Consider the following 25674-nt stretch of genomic DNA (forward strand, 5'->3'; position numbering starts at 1 on the left):
TGCATTTTGCAAGCTGAATAGAATTGCAGAATTTCTGAATTTCTGCCTCCTTGTCTCATACATGGAGTTTTCTAGTTGCAGTTCCCTGAAGCAGCAAGCTAGTATGACCTGCGAGGGTGAAGGCTTTGGAAAGTATCTGGGGCCGGAGGATTGCCTACTAACTGCCAGGCTCCGGCGGGGTGGCTCAAGTGCTAAATGTCCAAGTGGACTAGAGGAGGCCACCTGTGTACTCTCCCATCACCAATCTCTCTTTGGTTTCAGCTAGTGACAACTGAGCTGCTCAAGGCAAGACGGTCTCGGAGCTGGGCAGTGGAGGGTCCTCCTGTGGATCTGGAGAGAAGAGGCGAACCTAGAAATCTGCGATGAGTCATCCTGACCACAGGCTGAACCTCCAGTCCCTGGGGACACCCAGAGGTAGCACAAAGGAAAATGGAGCCCACTCCCTGTGAATCCCAAGGAGGCCCAAAGCACAGGAGGAGTGGGTGTGGAGGTGGAAGGGTGGGTGCTGGGACTGAGGGCAATTATAACTCTTCTGGTGACCTGTTAAATAGTCTCCAGTGTTATTTATTCTAGGATTAGGTGTGGTTTCAAGTTGTCTTAGTTTATTGTTATATTGAGTACAGCTGTGTAGTTTCCTACAGCGGCTTGCCAGTCTTAGTAATCCCTATATAAAAAACGTGTGTGTCTATAAACAGCACAGCATCCTGAACCCATTATTCAGATTCTGTTTCGTGTGTCTGTGGGGCTGGTTCAGAACTCAAGTCTTATCTGTGTGTGGTTTATTCACATGTCCTTCCCCAACCACTCTTTCCTGAGACTGCTTGAAATGGTCATCACAGGGCTTCATTAAACTAAAATGTGTATCTGATATCTCCAGTTTACAAAAAAAGCTAAAAAAAAACCAACCCTGAGATGTTGAACTGCGGAAAGAGTTGATTGCTGCCTCCTGTTTCTAGGTGTGTCCTCTGTGGCCAGCCCACATGGTGTTGGTGCTTCGCCAGGTGACAGAAAGTCAAAGAACAAGCCCATGCGAGGGAAGAAAAAGAGCATCTTTGAAACCTACATGCTCAAAGAGGATGTCTCAGAAGGCCTGAAGAGAGGAACACTTATTCAGGTGCTTAAAACTTACGGAAGTAACTATTCACTCAACAAATGCATGCTGCTCTGTGCTGTGTGTTTTGATGAGGATGTGATGGTGGACCCGGGGCTGACAGCGTCTTAGACCTCCAGTGTACAGAGAGGTGCTAGTGCCCCAAGACAGGTACAAACAAAGTACTCTGAGATCTGGGAAGAGGGAACCATCACTTCCAGTTAGCACTGTCTTGGAATGCGTTACTGGAAGGGCTATATCTGAGCCAGACCACGGATTGGTGCTGTTTGAGAAAGTGACAATAAGAGAGAAAACTTTCCAAGTGCAGGGACCAGTGTGAGCTGCTAAGACAGAAGTGGAAAATAAGGTTTGGATAAATGAGACATTGACTAGTTGAGTTTGCTTGGAGCACATGGATGCTAAGTGGTAGAGAACAATGGAGAAGGCAGAAAGGAAACCGTGTGCACAACACAGCCATATACTAAGCATATACTTTGTACTTTACAGAATATGTGCACATGCTAGTTGGGTTCAGCTAACGTTTCTTGTGCTTCCCTTGTGACCCAGGAGTAGTCACATGGACTCTTTTTTTTTTTTTTTTTTAATCTTTATTGGTTTTACCAAGAACTACAAGAATTGTGTTCATGAGGAATCTGTACCTAGACCAAGAGGCAGTTGTTCGAACACTAAATGTTTTTAAATTAAGAAAGGTGTGCAAGAAGGTTGTATTCTTTCACTATACTTATTCAACCTGTATGCTGAGCAAATCATCCGAGAAGCTGGGTTCTATGAAGAAAAACGTGGCATCGGGATTGAAGGAAGACTCATTAATAACCTGCAATATGCAGATGATACGATCTTGCTTGCTGAAAGTGAAGAGGACTTAAAACATTTACTGATGAAGATGAAAGAGTACAACCTTTGGTATGGATTACATCTCAATGTAAAGAAAACAAAATTCCTCACCACTGGATCAATAAACAGCATTCTTATCAACGGAGAAAAGATTGAAGTTGTCAAAGACTTCATTCTTCTTGGATTAACTATCAACACTCACGAAAGCAGCAGTCAAGAAATCAAACAACATATTGCATTAGGCAAATGTGCTGCACAAGACCTTTTTAAAGTGTTGAAGAGCAAAGATGTCAGCTTGAGGACTAAGGTCACCTGACCCGAGCCATGATAATGATATTTCAGTAACCTCATATGCATGCAAAAGCTGGACAGTGAATAAGGAAGACTATAGAAGAATTGATGCTTTTGAGCTATGGTGTTGGAGGAGAATATTGAAAGTGCCATGGGCTGCCAAAAGAACCAATAGATCCATTTTGGAAGAAGTGCAGTCAGAGTGCTCCTTGGAGGCCAAGGTGTCCACACTTCGTCTCTCATACTTCGATCACATTATCAGGAGGGACCAGTCACTGGAGAAGGATATCATGTTTGTTAATGTGGAGGGTCAGAGAAAAATACCTCTGATGAGATGGATTAGCCAAGTGGCGGCATCGATGGACTCAGCTGTGGCAGTAGTAGTGAGGTTGGCCCAGGATTGGGCAGTGTTTCATTCTGCTGTGTATAGGGTCGCTATGAGTCGGTGCTGACTCGATGGCACTTAACAACAACAACAACAACCAGAAAACAATAACAAGAAAATACAAATCAAGCACCAGTGCACAAAGTTACTTGAAAAATGGTACTCAGAGTAAGAGCCAGTTGACATGAAGTTTACTATGCCTAAAGGCAAATCCCTGTGTGACAGAGTGTAGCTGTGTTCCATAGCTAACTATACCTCAAATGGCAATTTAATGCATGCAATATGTCATATTGTTAATGATGATTCTTCTCATTTAGATCTAATGATTTTTGGAAGTGACTATAGCCATGTTTTCTTGGCAAGGTAGGAGAAATAAAGGGATAAATATCTTCTGTGCATCAAATTACCAGAAACACTGTACAAACAGATAAATGATGAAATATTATCAGTTTCAAGTAAAAAAAAAATTAGTTCAATCTGAAAATGCTTTTATTGTGACTTGAGTGATGGTTTACATGGGAGAACATCAGCTTTACGCTCATCGTTTCATTGCAATGATTACAATCCCCTCCATGCATCTTCAAACAGTATTTGTTTCTATTCCCTCTGTTAAAAAAATTTTTTTTTGATGTACACAGAAACACCCAGGTGTATATAATCATTTAAACAACCAAAGGGCACATTGTGCAAGCTTGCCTCTTAGCCGCCAGCATGCAGCCTTTCACTTTCCATAAATCTAGAGTCCTCAGCTGCTCTATCTCTCCATGTCATCATCTCTGCCTCCATCTCTGATGTCGCTGCTTCTCTGGTTAGGGTCCCACATTCTGCTCGTTCTTTTCTCCCTTGATGGTCCTAGGGTCCTCTTTTCCTGGAATGTAAGATGAACTATTCCCTGCCTTTATGATACAAAACGTCTACCTTTACAGTAGACTTGACCATCGTGATTAGTCACAATAACAACTACTCACTACTGAATCCTAAGAATCTTACCCCCATCTCCTTTCACCGGAACCATTTAGACAAGATGAAAACTATTCAGTGGGGATTCTACCTTCCCCTGGACTCTGAAAGTAAACTCCCTCTTGAAAATTTGTAAGCCAGCCAGTTTGTGCCTTTACAGTCTCTTCCCTCCCTTCCCCCCATTTTAGGTAGCCAATGTCTTCGTTGTCCATTTCTATAAACCCTGTATACCGAGAGGGTAGGCTTCATCCTTAATGTGAAGACTCCTTCCCTGTTCCATGGACTCTTGAGAAGCATTTCAGTGCTTTTAGTCCAGTGGGGGTAGAAGGAAGTCAAGAGTACAGGAGATTGAAGTGTGAGATGTTATGTACTAAGATTGAAGTGTGACCAGGGTGTGTGAGAGTGTATTGGGGGTGGGAAAACTGGGAGTAGCAGCTGAAGTTATGGAAAGGGTCCCTATTGAAGGTACCACCTGTGGTGGGTCTTGAAGGATGACTGGTTTGCGTCAATTAAATGAGTGATACGTGTGAGGGAAGGAAGTTGGGAGAGATAGTAACACGAATGAAAACATGAACTTATCGATCAGTATGGAGCAAGGCAGCTTAAGTCTCCTTGAGGATGCAGTGTGAGGCAGGGACTAGTAGTTTCGAGGGAGAGAGGGCTGCATATTTTTTGAATTGTTTCCACCAAGTCGGTTGTCACCCATGGCGGCCTCATGTACAGCAGAACGGAGCAGTGTGCAGTTTCCCCCTCTTCCAGTGTTTATTATGTTTGAGCCCATTGTCGTAGCCACTGTGCCAGTCCATCTCAATAGGAGTCGTCCTTGTTCTCACTGACCTTTACTTTACCAAGCATGATGCCCTTCTCCAGGGACTGGACCCTCCTGGTAAAATGTTGGAAGTCAGTCAGACAAAGTCTTGCCACCTTTACTTTTAAGGAGCATTCTGGCTGTAATTCTTCCAAAGCCTTCTTGGATTAGTATAGAAATTTTGCCATATGCTACCTGGCTCACTTGAGAAAAATGGACCATTATCTGACAGAGTTCCTACATTTGTGTTTTTGGTGAAAGATCTAGGCAATTAGCAGATACTATCACCTTCTCTTGCTTGTCAGCGCTTTTCTGTAGAATTGGTCAAGTACACATAAAGAGCCCTGGTAGCGTTGTGGGTTATGCATTGGGCTGCGAACTGCAAGGTCAGCAGTGTGAATCCACTAATGGCTCCATGGGAGAAACATGAGACTTTCTGTTCCCATAAAGATTTACTTGGGAACCCTGCACAAGAATCCTGTGAGTTGGAACCGACTTGATGGCACACCACCACCACCAAGTACACATGTGATTGATGAAGACTCTTCATGGAATAACCATTAAGAAATTGATTGTTCCAGTTCTAGTGGTACTGGCTTCTTTCCTTTTCGTTTTAAAGTTTCTTCTGGATTCCGTTGACAAGCCCTCTCAGGAGAAGTCATGGCTGCATGTAGGCATTGTGGGCATTGTGTATTCAGTAATCCATCTGCTTGCCGCTCATCATTGTACTTACATACTGAGCTGCACTTGTCCACACATCTGTCTCTCTCTTATCTTCCCTGGTGGCTTTCTCTCTGTCGTCTGGATTCAGGTCAGATGACCTGTTGCGCTCTTTCCATTCTCTTCTCCTGTCCTGCCCCTTCCAGGAACTCTGTCCTTCAGCCACCCTGGACTTCAAGATGTTTCTTTTCAACTCCGTGCTTGGTGACACATCTGTGACTTGGACATGCTGTTCCTGGTGGGTGGAATGCTTTCTCCCACAACTTAGATGGAATCGAGCTTGCCCTTTAAGGCCCTCCCAAAATGTTACTTCCTTTCAGAACCCTCACCTTATCCCCCCAAGCAGAGTTGATTGTTAACTCTTTCCAGAAGCCAACTCCTCTCCGAACATTTGACTCTGAGTCTAATTGCCTTTTCTTGGCATGTGTATTTCTCCCAGATAGACTGTTCACTCCCTCGCGACATGAGAATCATGTCTTATTCCCACAGGTTAGCACAGTGCCTGGCATTGGCTTGATGCTTGGTGCCTTTAGGTTGAATAAAAATTACTTTGCTGGTTGATGGAGCCAGATTGATAGTTTTTTGATGAAGAGTGTGTAGGGAGAAACTTTAGTTGCCTGAACTTGAGAGAAAAGTAACTTAGAATTTTGGTTCTAGATTTTGTAGTGATAGAAGGCAAAGGAAATATTCTGCAGTGGGATTACTTTCTCCTGTCAGTCCCCTCAAAATTTGTTTATTTATTTGGTTTTGAAGCAACTCTTTGCTAGCATGAAAGCAAATAATCTGATCAGTCTAACATTCCCAGGAGTTTGTAAGCGATTCCTCCTGGCCTGTGACATCATGGGACTATGCAGCCCGAGGGCCCCTGCCCCCCGCCCCCACCCCATTTGAGAACAGTTGTTCTTCGCAGATGGGGATGGGAATGGGTTCCAGATATGAGGTCACCGTGAGAAGTATACAAGACTGTAAATAAGATTTTCATAGACAGAGGGACAGAGCCCATCTGCTTTCTGATCGAAACTTGCTGTGTGTAGACCTTGCTGGGCAAGGTGAAAAGCAAGACACGCAAGCTCATTTCCTGGTGTTGGGGAAACTTAGTGGCTGTGTTTGTAAACTTGACTTTCGTATTCAAACCTACATATATGGTGATGGCCTCTTTCTGCTCTCTATCCAGAGAGGAGGGATATTATGGGATTTTGTTTTTCTTGGAGTGGAATAACATTTTTATTTCATTTTCAATACCATAACTAATAATTTAGCATTTCATTAAGTGTTTTGTCCTCTGTGTGGAGGAGGGTCCACAGTGATGAAAAAATATCTTCTCTGTGTTTGAAAGTGATAATCAATAACACATGATGATCTACATGGAGTGTTTTGTACTCTCCCCAGTTTCTCTCTCTCCAGGTATACGGTTGAGAGAGTGTTACAGGACCTGTAGGAGAGATGAAAGTATGGAATAGACATATCTGGAATGGGCTCAGGTTTGGGCTGGTGGGAATGAAGATGCGTGAATTGGCTCTCTTCAGGATCTCAGATGATACTTTGGTTAAAGGTGTTGCAGGAGGTCTGACTCGTGGTGTCAGTTTCCTCTAGAATTGAATAATGGTGTGATGTTCTCACTGGACATCTGAGGATACCCTAGCCTAGGAAGCTAGGGCAGGATGGGCTAATTTTCTGGGGCCTTTACCATATGTTAAGAGTGGAAGCAGCTGGAGAACAGTTGAGTAGGAATTAAGGCTGAGAAGACAAGAAGGGACATTCCTGTGGGACCAGCCAATCATTTATAAGGAACAGATGATATTCATAACAGTGCCCAGAGTGAGGGAGAACTTCATAGCTAGACCTTAATTATTTAGTTCAATAAATGTTCCTGGACTGCTTACTAAGTGCCAGGACCTTTAGGCAGTGAGCTGGATGAGTAATTCACGGGGAGAGATAGCCCCCAGAAGGAAGACAAAAGAAATGAAGATTCGTGATATGCTCTACTTGGGAAGTAAGAAAGATGGGAGAGAATAGTTTGAGAAGTCCCTTTCCATGGGAGGGGTAAGGAGCGTTTCTCTGAGGAGGTTACCTGAGTTGAGATCTGAAGGGTGAGAATTTTCAGAAGTAGGACAATAGCATGGAAGGCAGGAGATCTTCTAGTGGAAGAATAGCAAACAAAAAGATTTGGTGTTTTTGAGGAACAAGAAAGAAGTGTGTTAGAACACAGTAAGCAAGGGGAATTGCATTATGGGAGTAAGTTGGAGAGTGAGGCACAGCCAAACCGTATAGGTCTATAGGTTGTGTTCAAGGATTAGCTTTTATTCAAAGAATAGTCACTGATGGCTATTCTGCAGGGGAGGGACATGGTCTACTTTATGCTCAAATCAGCCAATCAACAACCATCTTTCTGGCTGTTGTGAGCTGAATGATTTCTAGTGGAAATTGGGAGACCAGGTGGGAGGCTGTTGAAGTAAACCAGGAGAGAAAATGTGGAGACATGAACAAGGCCAGTGGGAGAGAAGATGGACAGAGAGGAGAGAGTTGAGGCTAGAACTGGATTAAATGTAGAGGTGAGGCAAAGGGGGGAGTCGAGGATGACTTACAAGTTTTGAGTTGAGCATCTGTATGGATGATGTTTCCATTAACCAGGCAGATTATGGATCTGAATATATAGGATTTATACCTTTATATGTGTGTGTGTAGATAACTTTGTTTGTGTGTTTGTTTTCAAGTGCTGTTGAGTCGCTTCCGACTCATAGTGACCTCACGTAGGGTTTCCAAGGTGGGTTTGAACTGCCGACCTTGTAGTTTGCAGTCCAGTGGTGACCCTACAGCACCATATAGCATTCTGTTTTAGACATATGAAGTTGAGCTGACTCCTAGGTGCTGGGCGGAGATAGAGTTGTGGAGTAAATTCAGGTGTGGACATGCATACAGCAGCCAGAAGGGGGGCTGAGTGCAGGGGTGGTGTTTGAGGCTAAAGAGGGGATCCAGAGGAGAAGTAGAAGAGTCTGCCTTTGAGTGAACAAGAGTTCTTCTTCCAGTGTCATAGGAGCCGTGGCAGAGAAGACAAGTATCCGGTTTGGGTGGTAGATTTGGTGATGGGAAACCGAAGAGGCTCTGTTCCGATGTCTTCTGTTTTCTCAGGAAGTGTGAAGGCTTGGTTGGAGGGTCAGCTGGAGGGTCAGAGGAAAGGGTGTGGGACGTTTACAAAGAGGGAAGTATGAAATCATTCTCCTGGACAGTGAGAAAGCAGACTTTCCAGGCATATGTGATAGGATGTGGGACAGTGCTGAGTACCCTTTGGAAGACTTGGTCATGAATGTTAAGTCCATGGCACAAACATCAATGGCTAAAAGGGAGAGGCAGGTGACACAAGTGAGTGATGAGGCCAGGGTGGCTACGGCAGCAGACAGAGGCAGCCACAGAAGTTACTAACAGGCTCAGGAGCCAGTCTGCCTAGGCTGAATGTACTGTGCAACTGGGCCATTGCATTAACCTCTTGGTAGCTCCGTGTCCTCCCGTATAAAAAGAGATAATACTTAGTTTGCGGAGTTTTTTTTTATGGTTAAATTAGTTACTAGATCTGAAGCTCTTAGAACAGTGTGCACACATCGAGCACCTGTAGATGTGTCCAGAGGATTCTCTGGTATAACTCCATGGGCTGTTGTTATGTGAAGGGGGTTGTCCATAGTTATTTGTTGTTGTTGTTAAGTGCCATCGAGTCGGTTCTGGACCATAGTGACCCTGAACAGGGTTTCTGAGGCTGTAAATCTTTATGGGAACAGAAAGCCTCATCTTTCTCCCTCGGAGCAGCTGGTAGTTTTGAATTGCTAACCTTGCGGTTCACAGCCCTATTCATAACCACTACGTTACCAGAGCTCATAGTTATTAGACCTTAGAATTTTTCAAGAAAATCTGGAAAAATATACTTTTTTCTTTTTTAATTTTTTTATTGTGAGTTGGGTGAAGGTTTACAGAACAAATCCGTTTTCTGTTCATCAGTTCATACTCATTTTGTCTCATCTCATTGATTGCAGTCCCCAGTGAAACACCTCTTATCGTCCTTCCTCTGTGTTTCGTGTTTCCGTTCCTCTCTCTGTTCTAACCTTTCTGAATTTTGTCCTTGGACAAAGGCTGCCTTTGGTCTCCAATGGCTGATTGTCTCAGAGTACTTCACTCCCTCCCAGTGGTACTGCTCCCTTTGGTTGGGTTCAGTTCCAGACCTGAAGGGTGGTGACTAAGGTACATAGTTTAGGGGCAGGAAGGATATATTTCTTCTGTGTGAAATTCCTCAGTTTTAAGCATTCTTTAAAAAAAAACTAAATCATTGTAATGAAACAAGGTATATAATTTGTTGAATGTAAAACTGATGATCTGCCCTGTAAACTTTCACTCACTCCACAATAAAAACCTTAAAAAAAAATTCTATAAATCCAGATCAAAACGTATTTATAATTTCTAAGTTAGACTAATTTTTGAAATTTGGTGTTTTTTATAGTAGTAACATTTAGCTCGTTGGGTCTAGGCACGTCAGCTGAGAGTGGGATTAGCTAGATGAGTCTAAGAGGCAGCTCTCACCTAAAGCTCAGGGTGTGCAAGGGCAGAAGGTAATGGCCGACCACGGCAACGAAGTGGTCCAGGAAGGAAGTGCAAGCCTCTATTACGGGAGAATGACGTCTAGCAAAAGTGTGATCAGGTGAGCGGGCTGGAGATCTTTGTGCAGGTGAGGACTCGTTGCAATGGGTAGGGTTTACCTTAAGTGAGCTGTAAGGGTAGAAGATTGTGATCAGAAAGTGTGACCTTGCTTTGTTGTTGCTGGAGGCATAGTTCGCAGTGATGACATGATGCAGGCAGTGAACAAGGGAGAAAGTCGCTGAGGTATGTTATATGGGAGAAGAGAGACCCTATCTTGAAATACAAAAATATTCTAGAGGCTCTATTAAATCTTCAGCTGGAGTAAACACAAGACAAAGACATACAGATCACCCGGGAGAGGGAAATCATCTATATGATGCCATGATGCACTTCAAAAATCCTGTCTCCACTTGGTGACCGACCTTTTATATGGCACTCAGTCCTACAACCAGGACTGAGGGCAACAGTGTGTCCTATATGAATGCTTGGCTTAAGTAGGAATGCTTAGAGACTGTATCTGAGGCTCTTGGAGTGTGACATCACAACTAGGCAACCTTTAAGACAAGCCATTAAGGGGTATGCCCAGGAAAGTTCTAGCTGGAGGAAGTGGACTAAAATCCACTCTAAAATATACTTTGCCTCGAACTCCAGCAGTTTGACCGTGAGGTACTCAAGAGAAACTGTACACTGAAACCTAGGGACAGAATGGAATTAAACTCTGTCTGTCTGGAGTCTTTCACAGGCAAAAAGCCTTCAGATTTCAGGTTCTACAGCAGGTAGGTGGAAGGGTTGTCCATATGGATGTGGAAGTCCAGGAATGTTGACAGGAGAGGAGGCAGAGAGGAAAAGCATGAACTACAAATCAAAACAGGAGTGGATGAGAGATGAATCCAGCAAGAAACTGTGGCATGTGGTACAGCTTCAAAGTAGATGGGTTGTTGGAAGAGGGCAGAGAGCATAAATGATTTTAAAGTGGCTAATTACCACTCCCAACTACTCTGAGATCACAACAGAGGATCCTGGACAGAGCAGGAGAAAAATGTAGAATTCACAAAAAACACCAGCTTACTGGTCTAAGGCCAGCTTAGTGGTCTAATGGAGACTGGAGAAACCCTCAAAGGTCATGACCCTAAGACACCTTTCTGACCTGCACTGAAGCCGTTCCCACACCTGTCAGCCAAACAACAGCCAGACTCATAAAGTAAGTAGTAACATCCGAGAAGACAATCAGTTATACAAGATCAAAAGTATAATGTTTGCCCAAAAGTAAAGAGGAAGAGGTAGTAAGAATAATTCAGATAACATTAAGGAGAAAGATTCCTTAGAAAACTCTTCTGAAAAGTTGAAAGAGGTGGTTTTTAAAGACTCTTAAAAAGGGTTTTGGTTAATGACATACATATCAAGACAGATTTAGAGAGCAAAGAACAGATTAAAAAAACCTTTAGATTATAAAGGTCAACCTAAAGGAAAAATGAGTTTCTGGTTGTAAAAATAAGTACAATGAAAACATTTATATCTTAAGAGAAATTTGTAATGATCACCACACAGTTTGGACTCTCATGCATAAAGACAAACTGTCTGAATTCTGCCACTTCCAGCAACATTGAACAAGCGAATGTCTGTGTCCATTTTTTTCTCCTCTGTGAAATGGAGGTCAGTGATGTTAGAAATGAATCCCGATGTCGCACAAAAAGATACTCGGTGAGACTAAACTACCTTGGCAAGGCAAAATTTACTTCTGCAGAAGGGTGCGTGTGCATAGCTGTACAGGAACAGGCCAGCGAGCACACCGAGCAGGCAGTCCAGTCGGGTTTTTATCTCTGACACAAGTCTTTCTTTTAATGTTTTATTGTGAATTATGTGATAGTTTACATGGGAGAACATTAGTTTTACATTCATCCTATCGTATATCGTTTCATTGCCATGCTTACAATCCCCTCCATGCATCATCAACCAACCAGAGGGTATACCTGCAAGCCTGCCCCCTGGTTGTCAGCACATAGCCCCTCTCCCTCTCTGGGTCTAAAGTCCCCAGCCTCTCCATCTCTCCACCTGACACAAATCTTCAGGCTGTGCCTCACCCCATTGGCTAGGGCTTCAGCTGCACAGTCTTTTCCCTTACCTGGTTGGCTAATTCAGATTTCTACTGTGCGCGTTCTTCTTATTCACCTCAGCTAGTAGCAGAAAAATAAAAGAAAGGTCATATAGTCTCTACTCACTTCAGGAAGGGAAAAAAGAAAAAGAAAGGTCACTCGAATACAATAAACAGTATTATAGTAGTTTTGAAGAAAATATACTCATTCCCACAATTCCCCCTTTTTCTTCTTGTTAGACTTCATTCTTTTCTTCAAACTCTGCTCGGAGATGTTGACTTTGGTGTTTGTATGTTTCTAAGTGAAAAAGTATATTTTGGTATAGAGGTGGGGGTTGTTTGAATAAGGCTGTTTCTATACGTTTTAATACGAATCCTCTTATACAAGGTATAATACAAAATCCCATTAGTGTTAATATGCCAAATATGATCATTAGAGAGGTAAGGACCAAAGTCATAGGCACCTTCCATTTTCTAAACCATTGTTCCATGAGACTAGAAAAGGGGTCATCTAGGCCTGAATTTTCAGCAAGTTTGTTAGCTAAAGTGGTCAGCCTCTGTAATGCTTTGGTAATGGTATCATCAGGAGCTGTGTTAACTGGGATGACAGTACAACATTGAACTCCGATTAAGCCACATACTCCTCCTTTTTCTGCTAATCATTTCTAGGGCTAACCTGTTTTCCCAGGCCGTTTTGCTAGTAGGTCTTAATTGTTCTGCTATTCCTTTTATAGCATCCCTGGTATAATTTACGAATCTTTGTTGATTATAATAGATGTAATTAGTCCAGTCCACATTTTTGTTAATGTTTGACCACCAGAATAATACAGATTCGAACCTTGTAGCTATTTGGTTTCTTGCTTTGAATTTGTTTGGCACCCCTCAGGGAACTCTGGTACTGTCTACAAAAACACGGGGCTCAAAAGAGCCATGGGGAGTAGCTACACTTCTCTTGGTCGTATGCCTGTTTCCTGTCGTTGTTGGCTGATGAAATGCCAGGGGAAAGGGATGGCCAATTGCACCAAAGCACAGGTGTCACTCCAATTTGCTGGTAAAGCCCCGGATAAGTGTTTCCCACGGTACCACCGGACATCTGCTCGCAGGGTAGCTAGGGCTGACTGATTTTGAAACTCTTCAAAGAGTTTGTGCTTGCTACATCCCGTCAAGTTTCCGATGAACATCCAATTCCTCCCCATGTCTGGAGAGACACAAAGTGAAATTGACATTTGAGGCTGGAGGCATAATGGTCCTCGGGGACTGACCCGTAAGACCCCTGACATTAGGGAACAGTAGCCACAATGAGTTACAGGGTTTGTTGCCCCAGGCTACAGGGACCTGGGAGAGAACAACCATACAGTGCATGCCCTGAGGGTATGAGGACCATCCGAGTGGAAAGGGGACCACTTGGGCTTCCCGGCTTCCAGTCTTCCTGTCACATAGGCACAGGTGTAACAATGGCTCTTATTTAGAGTGTGAGCATAATATTTAATCCATTCCAACTAAGCATTTGCATCCTCATACCCTGTTTCTATAGCTATAGTTTGTCTTAGGTCTTTAACTTCGGTAATCCTCACTTTGGAAGGGTCATTTTCAGCCCACAGGGTCCCGTCTAGAGATGTGGGCACCCATTCCATAAACCCAGATTGCTACTCTTGGCTCCTTATTGCTGACAGTGGGCACATTAATTGAGACAAGCACTGGGTCCTCAAATTTCCTGCAGGATAAAACTTGGCAAACGCCTAATTTGATGGTTTGAGGGAGAGATGCCATAGTTACATCTACCATCAACATGATTGGCTGGCCACAAAAGCCCTTTGCACGGCCCCTATGGTAATGATATAATTTAGCCATATTAGCTTCGAAACTCAACCCATTTTGTCAGGGACAGGTTGGATCCTCTGGGTCCTAGGCCTCTCTTACTCTGGCTTCATATCTACCCCTGTACCCTGAGTTCTCTCCTACTAAACAGGGATCAAAGAAGTGGGAAGGACATTTCTAGTCCAACAAGAGTAGTAATAATGAGAAGAACAGCCTCGAGACAAAGATAAGGATATCAAGACCTGAAACCTTAATTGAAGCAGTTGGCCACAGGCAGACGAACCATGGAGATAACGCCTAGAGCTGGCAGCTGCAGAAGGCACTCCATTTCCAGTAAGCCTGCGCCCCTTTACTAAAAATTGATGAAAATTCAACATCATTCCTTCTAATCAATATGTATTAGCCTACTCTTAGAGGAAGATACCCCATACCTTTATAAGTCCCAGTGTACCCCAATTCTACCAATTCTTCTGAGAAGCAGTGACTCAGTGGGACTAGATCTTTAGATCCCCAAGACTGAGAGAGAACAGGGAAAAATGTGACAATCTGGCAGAGGTGTGGCTAGGCAGTCTCTCAGATTCTTTTCGGGGTCACTTTGAGAGGTTCCCTAGGTGAGTTCTGTGCGTCCCACCAGTAACTACTTTTCCCTTGGGGAGACTTCCTTTTCACTAGTCCCTTTACTTGAGTATAGTTAGTCCACTCCTCTGTGGTCCACAGTCCAGACAGCTGTCTCAGAGGGAAGGGCCCTCCCAGTCCTCTTTCCAGGTCTTGATCAGCACCAGGTCTCCCAGTTGGAAGTGATGAATGGTGAGTTTGAAGGGATGAGTTTGGATCAAGAGTTCTTTTAAGGTCTATAGCACAATATACTTTTCTTACTCTTAACAAGATGAAATGCATACATACAAGCTGGCCCAAATTTTAACAAAAAATGTTTTCAATTCAGAAAGAATATTGGTACACCAAATATCTTTTAAAACAGTATTATGTTCTCAGAGGATCTGAAACATTAATACAAAAATAAAACGCACACAAATAAAGTCTTGAGGAAAGTACAATTTAAAAAATTGCTATCATACCAAACAAAATCCTTAACCACCTTTTAAATGGATTAACTTATACCATTTTACGACAGAAAGAATATCAAAGATATTAAAACAGAACAAAACTTCTCAGTGCCCGATTCACATTTAGCTTTCACCTTGCATGTGCAAACTCACAATTTTGCATTATAAGCTCAAATAGCCTATGTCTACATTTATCTTAAGCATTATATTGGCTGCAGACCCTTTCTCTCTTTTGTGGGCATAAGGTATTGTCTTCTACAGACCACCTCCCCAGTTTGTTTGTTTGTTTTGTGTGTGTTTGGTTCCACCCACAAGGATGGAATTTCCAGTTGTTGATTAATGCATAATCACCAGGGTGATGTGGATCCAGTGGGAACTCTAGGGGTGGTTTCTGTGTCAGAAGACCCTTTTTCTTAAGAGAAAGTAGAGTGGAGGACAAGCCAAGTATATAGTTTTTGAGAAATTGATCCTTTATCTCAAAAGTGGGAAGGTCAGTTGTTGTTGTTGTCAGGTGCCATCGAGTCGGAACCGACTCATAGCGACCCCATGCACAGCAGAACAAAACAATGTCCGATCCTGGGCCAACCTCACTACCGCTGCCACACTTGAGTCCATCAATGATGCCACCTGGCTGATACATCTCGTTAGGGGTCTTCTTCTTTTTCTCTGACCTTCCACCTTACCCAGCATGACATCCTTCTCCAGCGACTGTTTCCTCCGGACAATATGTCCAAAGTATGAGAGACGAAGCTTAGCCATCCTGGCCTCCAAGGAGCACTCTGGCTGCACTTCTTCCAAAACAGATCTATTGGTTCTTTTGGCAGTCCATGGCACTTTTAGAATTCTCCTCCAACACCACAACTCAAAGGCATCAATTCTTCTACGATCTTCCTTATTCACTGTCCTTGTGGGGCTTAAGTAGGGTAACCCATAAAACATCTCATATGGGGATTGGCCGATGTCCTTTTCGAGGGGCCGTTTGGATTCTTAAAAGGGCTACAGGAAGACATTTAGTCCAAGGTATCCTTCCCCTTCCACCCCCGAGATTAGGACTTCCTCGGGTGTGTAGAGGAGACCAGAGGGCTGACTACAAAGGGAAGATCTGGAGGCCCCTGAGTCAGCTGAAAAGGTCACAATTTCCTTATGTGACCCCATTTCTAAATTTACTAGGAGATCCCGCTGGGACCCATCAATATAAAAGAGGCCCTGACTCTCCCTATTCCTCATCAAAGGTCATAAGGGAGATTATTCTTACTTCTTTTTCCCATTCTGGGCATTCCCTCTTAAAATGTCCTACTTTTCCACATTTTAAGTACCTCTTTTCTCCTCTGGCTGTCTTTGGGTTCCCCTCCCCTCCTGTTTTGTCCTGACTGTGGGGGTTGGATCCTGAGGGGCATCGGTTAATTGTCCTCCCCTAAATTGCCTGCCTGAAGGTAGACAACACAGTTTTATCCCTCTGTTTCTGTTTCTCTTCATCCTGCCTTACATACACCTTTACAGCTTCCCTTAACAGTTCTTCCATAGACCTGTCTTTCCAGTTTTCCATCTTTTGTAACCTTTTACAGATATCAGGTCAACTAAGTGACAAATGGAGCTTTAACACTCCCTGGCCCAAAGATCTTCTGGGTCTAACCTGGTGTATTTTCTCATTTGCCTTTTCTTTTTTTGGTCTGTCTAAAAACTCTGCAAGTTCTTCATCTTATCCCCCTGCTGTGCAACAAAGGCCTTAGAGATATTTTGGGCCTGGGGAATTGATTTTCGGATTCCTTTAATTATTATCCCCCTGAGGTCTCCTATGTGGCCCTGATGGCCTCTTACAGTATTGTCCCATTGAGGGTCTTGGTTAGGGAACTTAGCATCAGTGGCTAGGACGCCTGGACCAGCAGGAAGTTCGCGTTCCCATGCAACCATCGCTGCTCTGTGATTCATGACCCTTTCTTCTCCTGAGAACATGGTTCATAATATTGACATAAGTTCCATAAGTTCTGTCCAGGTGTATATTTTGGGGCCCAGGGATTGGCCTATCTGGTCAGCGACCCTACAGGGATTATTAAGGAGTGGTTTTAGTACCCCCCGTTTTTTCCATCCCTTGAACTAGTGAGGGGTGCACTGATGAGCCCAATTTCTCTTCCTCCTAAGGGGACTTTTCTAAGAGGAAAAAGGGATTCAGGCTGATTCTTGGTGGGGAGGGGGAAAGGGAAGGTTTTGTATATCTTTTTGGCACTGTGTGATTTCTAAGTCTCTACAGGGAAGGGTATCGCACTAGTATGGAAAAATTGGGCTTTGCACAGGGAGCACACTCAGGGGTGGGGAGGAGGGCTCAGGGTTATGAGTCTGGGACACAGGAGGAAGAGCAGGATTGTAAGGTAGGGGTAGAGAGAAAAGGGGGGGTCCCAAGTAGAAGAAAGTTTTTCTTTCTCTGTCTTGTTATCCCTTGTCTTAAGTGCAAATAGAACAACAGGACCCTGTGTCCAGCATAAGGGCATAATCTGTTTCCTCCTGAGAGACAGGACTTTTGTCATTACCATATTCAGTGAAGTTGACAGACCCAATCTTCGTCTGGGCCAAAAGACAGATAACTTAAGACTTGCTTCTTGTGCCCAAATGAAACAGCAACAGCTTATTTGTTTCTTTTTTCCTTTAGTTCATGCACTAGCATTCCAATATTTTAACATGAATCCTAAGAGACTATTAGGGGGAATTTTGTCTTTGGCTTCATTTTCTCTAGAGATTCTTTTACTGGTGTTATTTCCAGCTACCTGACTGTGTCTTCTTAGAAAGAGTCTCAACCCTGCCTCTATACTTAGAGGTTTCTTATACTTTTTTACTTTCACTTTGTCTATCTCTGGCCGCTTCCCCCGTGGGAACGTTGGACACCTGTTAGCATTGCCATGTTGGATAAACCCCCAACGCGGATAAAGTCTTTGACTTGATACTGCCCTAAGCCACATGACGTTGCCATGGAACCATAGATTGGGACTCCACACTCGCTTTGTGCCTAGAACACTCTCATTCATACACACACAGCCTGTGATGTCCCGACCATCAAGGAAGTATTGGCCGCCTCCACAGTTTTTCCTACCTCTGTCGGTGCACCGAGTTACCTGGTTGCCATGTGGTGGAGCTCAAGTAGGCCTTTCACCCACATTGCCAAGGAGTCGGGATTTATTCGCTTCCTTGGGAGACTTTAGCTGATCTCACTGGAGGACTGCTGCCACTAGGCAGGAGGACATGTCTCCCTCAGGGGAAAAGGCTAAAGCTGCTTCCCAAAGGGAACAGAAATCCCGGATGGGCCCCCAAATTGTAAGAAATGAATCCCGATGTTGCACAAAAAGACACTCGGTAAGACTAAATTACCTTTGTTGTTGTTGTAAAGGGCCGTCAAGTCGGCTCCGACCCATAGCGACCCTGTATAGGGTTTCCGAGGAGTAACTGGTGAGCTTGAACTGCTGACCTTGCAGTTCAAATGGCTTTGCAGTCTGGCGCATTAAGCCACAGTGCCACATCAGGACTCCAAAATTACCTTGGACAAGGTAAAATTTACTCCTGCAGAAGGGTGTGTGTGTGTACCTGTACAGGAACAGGCCAGTGAGCACACCGAGTGGGCAGTCCATTCGGGTTTTTATCCCTGACACAAATCTTATGGCTGTGTTTCACCCCATTGGCTAGGGCTTCGACTGCACAGTCTATTCCCTTACCTGATTGGCTAATTCAAATTTCTAAGGTGCGCATTCTTCTTACTCACTTCAGCAAGCAGCAAAAAGTAAAAGAAAGGTCATACAATCCCTACTCACTTCAGGAAGAAAAAAAGAAAAAGAAAGGTCACCCGAATTCAATAAACAGGATTGTAATAATTTTGAAATAAAGACACTCATTCCCACAGTGATAGAACCCACACTACAGAGCTGTTAGGAAAGCTAAATGAGTTCACATTTGTAAACAGCTCGGAATACTGCTTGGCCCGTAACACTCGCTGAGGTAAGTTGGTTAGTACTGTAGTCGGTTCCAACTCAGAGTGACTCTGCATAGGGTTTCCAAGGAGCAGCTGGTGGGTTTGAACTGCTGACCTTGTGGTTAGCAATCCAGGGCTTATCCTACAACGCTACTCCGGGATTGTTGTTGTTGACATTTGTAAACAGTTCTGAATAGTGCCTGGACAATAACACCCGCTATGGTAAGTTAGTCAGTACTGTAGAGTTGGTTCCAACTCATAGTGACCTTGTATAGGGTTTCTAAGGAGGAGCTGGTGGGTTTGAACTGCCAATCTTGTGGTTCAACCTGACCTTGAGGTCCAGTGCTTATCCTACAGTGCCACACCAGGACTCCTATACAAATGTTTAATAAGCACACATAAATAAAATAAAATTAAGAAAAAAAGCTGTTGTAAAGGCACAGTGGGGAAGCAGGAAGAAGCATTCTTTTCCTGGTTTCTGAGTGGGGTAGGGTGGATGGGATAGGAAAGAGAAAACAGCCCCCTTTGAGAATACTACTTCAAGGGAGTGATAACTTCTGGGGGCAGCCAGGGTTCCATAAGACAGGGAGTCACAGGGGAGGTGGAGGGCACAAGAACCTCACAGATCAATCTCCAGGTTTAGGGAAAGCTTTGGAGAAAGGTGAGCGACAGGGGCTGGGCCAGATCACAGACGGGTTATATAAATATGGTCATGCTAAGACTGGACTTCCACTGAGTGAGTTTGGCTAAACAAAATCATCCGAAAGTTTCTTTTAGTTAAAAGACCACATCTTGACTTGCTTTAAAGAGCCCTGGAGGCACTGTAGGATAAGCACTGGACCTGTAACTACGGGGTTGGCAGATCAAACCCACTAACAGCTCTGCAGGAGAAAAATGACACTTTCTCTTCCTATATAAGAGTCATGACTTTGGAAAACCATATACAGGGTTGTTAGGAGTCAGAATCGACAAGATAGCAGTGGGTTTGGGTTTGGTTTTGACTCTAGTCTGCTCTGGGGTACGGTGGGAGTTTCTTCTTCTTCAGCAGCGTCTGCACACTCTCTTGGGGCCGGTCCCTGAGGTCCAGTTCTCGACAATTAGGCTCTAGTCCAATTGACAAATGATATTCCTGATCAAGGCTTCTATCCTTCCCTGCCTAGAAGTCGGAGGGAACTCAACTGCCTTCCAATCAAAATTAATTCAAAGAATATCCAAATCTTGTTCGATACAAACCTAGTGAAATGTTGACATTTACAAGGTAAAGAACAATCAGCAAACTAGAATAGAATGAAGACCTAGAAATAAACCCATGCCATGAAGAAAACCCTGGTTTATGACAAAACTGGCAAGTCAGTAAGATCTGTGGGAAAAAGAAGGAGCTAGAAAAAACTGATTGTCCATATGGAAAAGATGAGTTTGGATCATTGTATTGCAAAGATGCCAAAGTCAGCTTCAGAAGGGTTAAGGACTAACATGTTAAAACCCAAACTCTCAAACTCCTGTTGTTGTTAAACTCTGTCCAGTCAGTCCTGCTGCATAGTGACCCTGTGCACAACAGAACAAATCATTGCCTAGTCCTGCATTGTCCTCATAGTTGTTGTTTTGTTTGAGCCATTGTTGAGGCCACTTTGTTAATTCATCTCATCGAAGGTCTTTCTCTTCTTCATTGACCCTCCGCTTTGCCAAGCATGATATCCTTCTCTAGGGATTGGTCCCTCTTGGACATGTGTCCAAAGAAACAAAGACAGAAGATACAAATATCTTTTAGATCTTGGGGTAAGGACAGAATCATTAAACAAGACACACCAAACATTGACTATAAAAGATTAATTACAAAAAGACTACTATTATTATAAACTTTTGTTTATTAAAAGACACAGAAATTTCAAAGAAAGGCAACAAACTGAGAGAAGGTCTTTGCAATACATGCAACCAAACAGTGAACTGGAATCAAGAGTATATGTTGTTGTTGTTGTTGTTGTTAAGTACCATCCCGTCGCTTCTGACTCATAGTGATCCTGTATAGGGTTTCTGAGGAGCAGCTGGTGGGTTTGAACCATCTACCTTGTGGTCCAAACTGACCCTGTGGTTAAGTGTTTATCCTACGTAGTGCTATAAATAGAATAATAATAAGAAAACAACCCATTAAAAATGAGTGATGAACATAAAGAGATATTTCACGGAAGTGACGATATATATGGCTGGTAGATATTATATGGAAGTATATTCATGAACTTGCACTGGGGAAGTTTTAAAAAATTGGACCATTCACATCAAGGATCAAATCAATCCCCTCTGTACCCAGGAACAGGCAGCTTAGACATTGGCTACCTAAAATTGGGAGAGGGGCAATAAAGGTATGAAGTGGTTGGCTTACAAATTTTCAAGAGGGAGTTTAGTTTCAGGGGGCAGGGGTGCGGGGAGGCGGGCAGAGATAGAATCCCCACTGAGTCGTTTTCATCTTGTCTAGGTGGGTCTTTTGAAAGGATGTGGGGGATATGATTCTTATGATTCAGTAGTGAGTAATTGTTATCATGACTGATTGTGATTGTCACAACTGTAAATGTAGTTTTGTAACATAAATTGGGGAATAGTTAATCTTACATTCCAGGAACAGAGAACCCCAGGACTATCAAGGGAGAAGAGCATGAGCGGAATGTGGGACCCTATCCAGAGAAGCAGCGACACCAGAGATAGAGGCAGAGATGAGGACTCTAGACTCAAGGAAAGAAAAAGGCTGTTTGCTGATGGCCAGGAGGCAGGCTTACAGAATGTGCCCTTTAGTTGTTTAAATGATTATATATTCCTGAGTGTTTTGTGCCCATCAAAGCCCCTCCCCCCCCAACCCAGAGGGAATAGAAGCAAATACTGTTGAATGATGATGCATGGAGGGGATTGTAATCATTGCAATGAAACGAAATACCATAGGATGAGTGCAAAACTGATATTCTCCCATGTAAACTATCACTCGATTCACAATAAAAGCTTTTTTTAAAACAAAACAAAAAACTGGATCAGAAAACAGTGACCCTGAAACAAAAGACTGACCAGTACATCCACGTGATTGAGTTCAGTCGTCCTCTCTCCTGAGTTGTCTGCCTTGGGGCATTGAGCAGGGTCAGTGCTTGCTAAATTATGAATGAAACGGGCATTTGTAGTAGTCTTTATAGGGTGTTGCTTTGAGTCAGGACCCACCCAACAGAACTCAGGTACAACAACGATGAAGGGTATAAGGAGCCTTGGTGGCACAGTGGCTAAGCGCTCATCTGATAACGGAAAGGTCGACAGTTCAAACCCACAAGTGCTCCACTGGAGAAAGACCTGGAGATCTCCTCCCGTAAAGGCTGCAGTCCCAAGCCTTTAAAGGGACAGCTCTGCTCTGGCCTTTAGCGTCACTGACACTCAGAATGGACTTCATGGCAGTGGGTTTGGTCTTGTGATTTTACTTAGGTTGTTAATGTTATTTCCTGGTACGTGGACGTTTGGAATGTACTCATGGTGGACCCCAAAAGAAAGAATTCATGCTGCTTTGTTTTATGTTCTCATCTGTTAGGTGAATTATGCATTTTTGAGTCTGTCAACATTATTGAGGGAAATGGTACTGAAAAGATTTTCTCAAGGTATCTGGCAAACCACTGCCTCCCTCTTGAGTTCTTGGGTCTGTGAAAAGCAGCAGGAGTGGGGGAGGGCTCACAGCTCTCTGAGGAGACTCATATACTGAGCTGCTATTGAAGCAGCCCCCACCTGCACACCCCGTGCATAAACAGAAGCAGGCATAGACTTGGTGCTGGAATAACATGAAGTTGAAGGCCAGCTGGGTGGCCTGGCTGCTGGAGCCAGGATTCCCATGTACATTAAGAGCTGCTTCTGGACCATTTTGAATGATTGACTCAACTCTGTGGAGGGGCCAAGGTGAAAAGTCTCTGGATGTTGGGAACCAACCTCTACAATTGAAAATGATCTCAGCCACAAACAGCGTGCGGGAACGTGGAGACGGAAAAGAGGCTCTCGTCAAGTGAGACGGACTCCCCAGATGACTGTGTTCTTAACGTAGAGATTGCCGTTCCTAGGTGAACTTGTAACTTTCCCAGCTCCACGTCATGCTCTGTTGTGTCTCACCTGTGCGTGCTCTCACGGACCCCAAATTACTTACAGACATCCGCATAAATCGTGGCTTATGCACTTGTCTGCATTATCTGTGTGGTATTATGAATTGTTCTGTTCACACCAAGCTTGTTTCATGGATCAAACGGTTTAATTACTTTTTAAACATGTATTGAAGAATAGCATACATGTGGAAAAATCCTACATGTATCACCGTTTTCACCAATCTTATTTTTCCCTTTAAAGGGTGTATTGAGAATTAATCCAAAGAAGTTTCATGAAGCCTTCATTCCTTCGCCGGTAAGTTCAATAACTTTATAATAAACTTCATGTCACATTGAATTTTTTAGATGTGCTCTGAAACTGAAACCAAATATCCTAACTAAAAAGCAGAGAAGTGAACCAGAATTGAGGATGGGCAAGGATTCGTTTCAAGTTTAAATAAACAAGTCTGCCTCTGGGTGAGCAACCTCTCTGCCAGTCGTCAGAGCACGCTGAAAACAAAAGGGGTGGCGGCTGTTTGGGGCCTGCAGAGAGCAGCCAGCCTCAAGCAGACACCCACCAGCTTGTGTAATTGGATGCCCTTGATTTATAACTTTAAGGGATTTATGGTTTTTTCCACTGATGATGGTTAATCTTTCCTAAAGAAATACGCTATCTACTTTAGATCGACTGCATGAGCTAATCAGCAGATCTGTCCAAAAATAACGTGTAATGTGGTTTATTTTGGGCCAGGACTTCTCACTTCATGCTGTGCAGGTGATGGGACTTGGTACAAGGCTCTTTACCGCTGGCTCTTTATACCCCTTTTCTATGCTTAGGCCTTGTTTCAAAAGCCTTCCTCTAGCTAAGGCAAGTGCTGTCTGATACAGAGCTCACGCCGGGTCACTGGGTACATACAGCTTGATTGTCATCGCCGCAAGAGTGAGGTTATTAAATTCTGACCGAACTAGCCCAGGATACCATAGGATCGTTGTAGTATCAGATTTTTCACTGTAGCAGAGACCACAGGGGATAGATGATATAGTTAAGTGACGTTGAGTCGGTTCCAACTCCTAGCAACTCTGTATAGGGTTTTTGCGAGCCGCTGGTCTGTTTGAACTGCCAACCTTGTAGTTACCAGTCCAGAGCTTATCCTACAGCATCATCTGAGGAAATTAATACAGGTATTTCAGTTAACATTTTTATTATGTTACATGAGAAATTTTGTTGTTGTTAGGTGCCATCAAGTTGGTTCCGATTCATAGCGACCCTGTGTACAGCAGAACACAACAGTGCCGTGCGTTGCTCCTTCCTCACAGTTGTTATCTTTGAGCCCATTGTTACACCCACTGTATCAATCCATCTCATTGAGGGTCTTCCTATTTTTCATGGACCCTTCACTTTACCACCAAACATGTTGTCCTTATCCAGGGACTAGTCCCTCCTGACAACATGTCTGAGGTACACTTTGGTCTTCTGCTTCAGAGATGTTATTAGTACACAGACTCCAAGACCTGTCATCAGGCGCCCTTTAGTCCTTTGTTTTTCTGCCTTCCAGAGCCAAGGGATCCAAGGGACTAGGTAAAAAGTGTTACGGATATGCCCCATTGTTTCCTTTGAGTCATGTCTGTTTCTGTGACAGACCTGGTATATTTGTCAACCCTTGTCCTTTTTGGGATTGTTGGATTCAGGCGTCAACTTTGAGGTAGTAACTTAGCTGCAGGAGCAGGTCCATCAGGCCATGAAAGCGAGTTTGCACACAGGTGAATCTCATATAAAGGGGCCATAAATTTTACCCTGCAAAATCTCCTCAGAAGTTGCTATGTTGGAGAGTGATGCACTGTCTCTCAGTAGGTGCAGCCTTTCCTCCACATGAGAAAGAATGACTTGTTTCTTCAGTGGTGTACCACATGATGGAGGAGGCTGCCACCTGGCAGCTTGCTTAAACCATGTGGAAACCATGTCTGACTTCCCCTGGCTTCACAAGGCGGGAAGAGAATCAAATTCAAATCAGCTGAAGGCCGATTCCTATAAGCGGAGGTCAGGCATGCTTTCCCCCTACAACCTTCTTTCCCCTATTCTGACACCAGCCATCCCTCCCCCCACAGCACTGTCTGCTTCACTTCTGGGTTCAATAATCCATTGCAATGCCCACACAGAGCACGTAACAGTACTCTGGACTATGGGACTTATTAAGGAAGTGACCAGGGTACAATTCAGCATCGTAATAGCTCAGGACGCAGCAGTTCTCCAGTCAGGAAGGCCTTTTGTCTGCAATACTGCAAGCACGCCTCACTCTTGTCTCCAGCCTCTCAGCCATATAGTCCCTTGGCTTCTGCCCTGCTCCGGCAAGTGTTACAAAGTTCACTTAGCCAGGCTGTGAATGCCGAAAGGGCACATTCTTCAAGCCAGTCTCCTGCCCATAGGCATTCAGCTTTACTCAGTCCATGGGTCTAGAGCCATAAGCTATTCTGTCTCCATGCCGCTGCCTCTGCTGTTACTATTTCTCATGCTTCACTTATGTTCTTCCTTTTTAATGGTCCTGGAATCTTCTGTCTCTCTTTTTGAGATGGCTCCTTTAAACCTAGCTGGAGGGCAAAACTAGCCAATCCTGTGTACCTTATTTGCATGTCCCATCCGATCACTTGGTTAGAATTAAGAAGACATGATTGAAAAGCCAGATCAAGTCAATTCAAGGTACCACACAGGTATGTTTTTTGTGTGTAATGTTTTATTGTGAATTATATGATAGTTTACATGGGAGAACTTTAGTTTTATATTCATTCCATTTTATATCATCTCACTGCCATCGTTCCAATCCCCTCCATGCATCATCAACCACCCAAAGGGTATATCCCAGAAACCCGCCCCCTACACTTCCCCCTCCTCCCCCCAGTTTTCGGCCCACAGTCCCTTTCCCTCTCTGGGTCCAA

At 43.8% G+C, this 25674-nt stretch overlaps 1 protein-coding gene across 1 annotated transcript in view; it reads left to right on the forward strand.

Annotated features, from left to right (window-relative positions):
* The first annotated feature begins 362 nt into the window (after positions 1 to 362).
* The window catches only part of DIS3L2 (DIS3 mitotic control homolog (S. cerevisiae)-like 2), a 429536-nt gene continuing 404224 nt past the window's right edge, over positions 363 to 25674 (forward strand). Inside the window, exons 1-3 of the mRNA XM_006866746.1 lie at positions 363 to 414; positions 957 to 1114; positions 23006 to 23059. Of these exons, the coding sequence (XP_006866808.1) occupies positions 363 to 414; positions 957 to 1114; positions 23006 to 23059 (264 nt within the window). The remainder of the gene's footprint in view (positions 415 to 956; positions 1115 to 23005; positions 23060 to 25674) is intronic.

This window comes from Chrysochloris asiatica, unplaced genomic scaffold, assembly GCF_000296735.1.
Source record: "Chrysochloris asiatica unplaced genomic scaffold, ChrAsi1.0 scaffold00096, whole genome shotgun sequence".
NCBI classification, from domain to species: Eukaryota; Metazoa; Chordata; class Mammalia; order Afrosoricida; family Chrysochloridae; genus Chrysochloris; species Chrysochloris asiatica.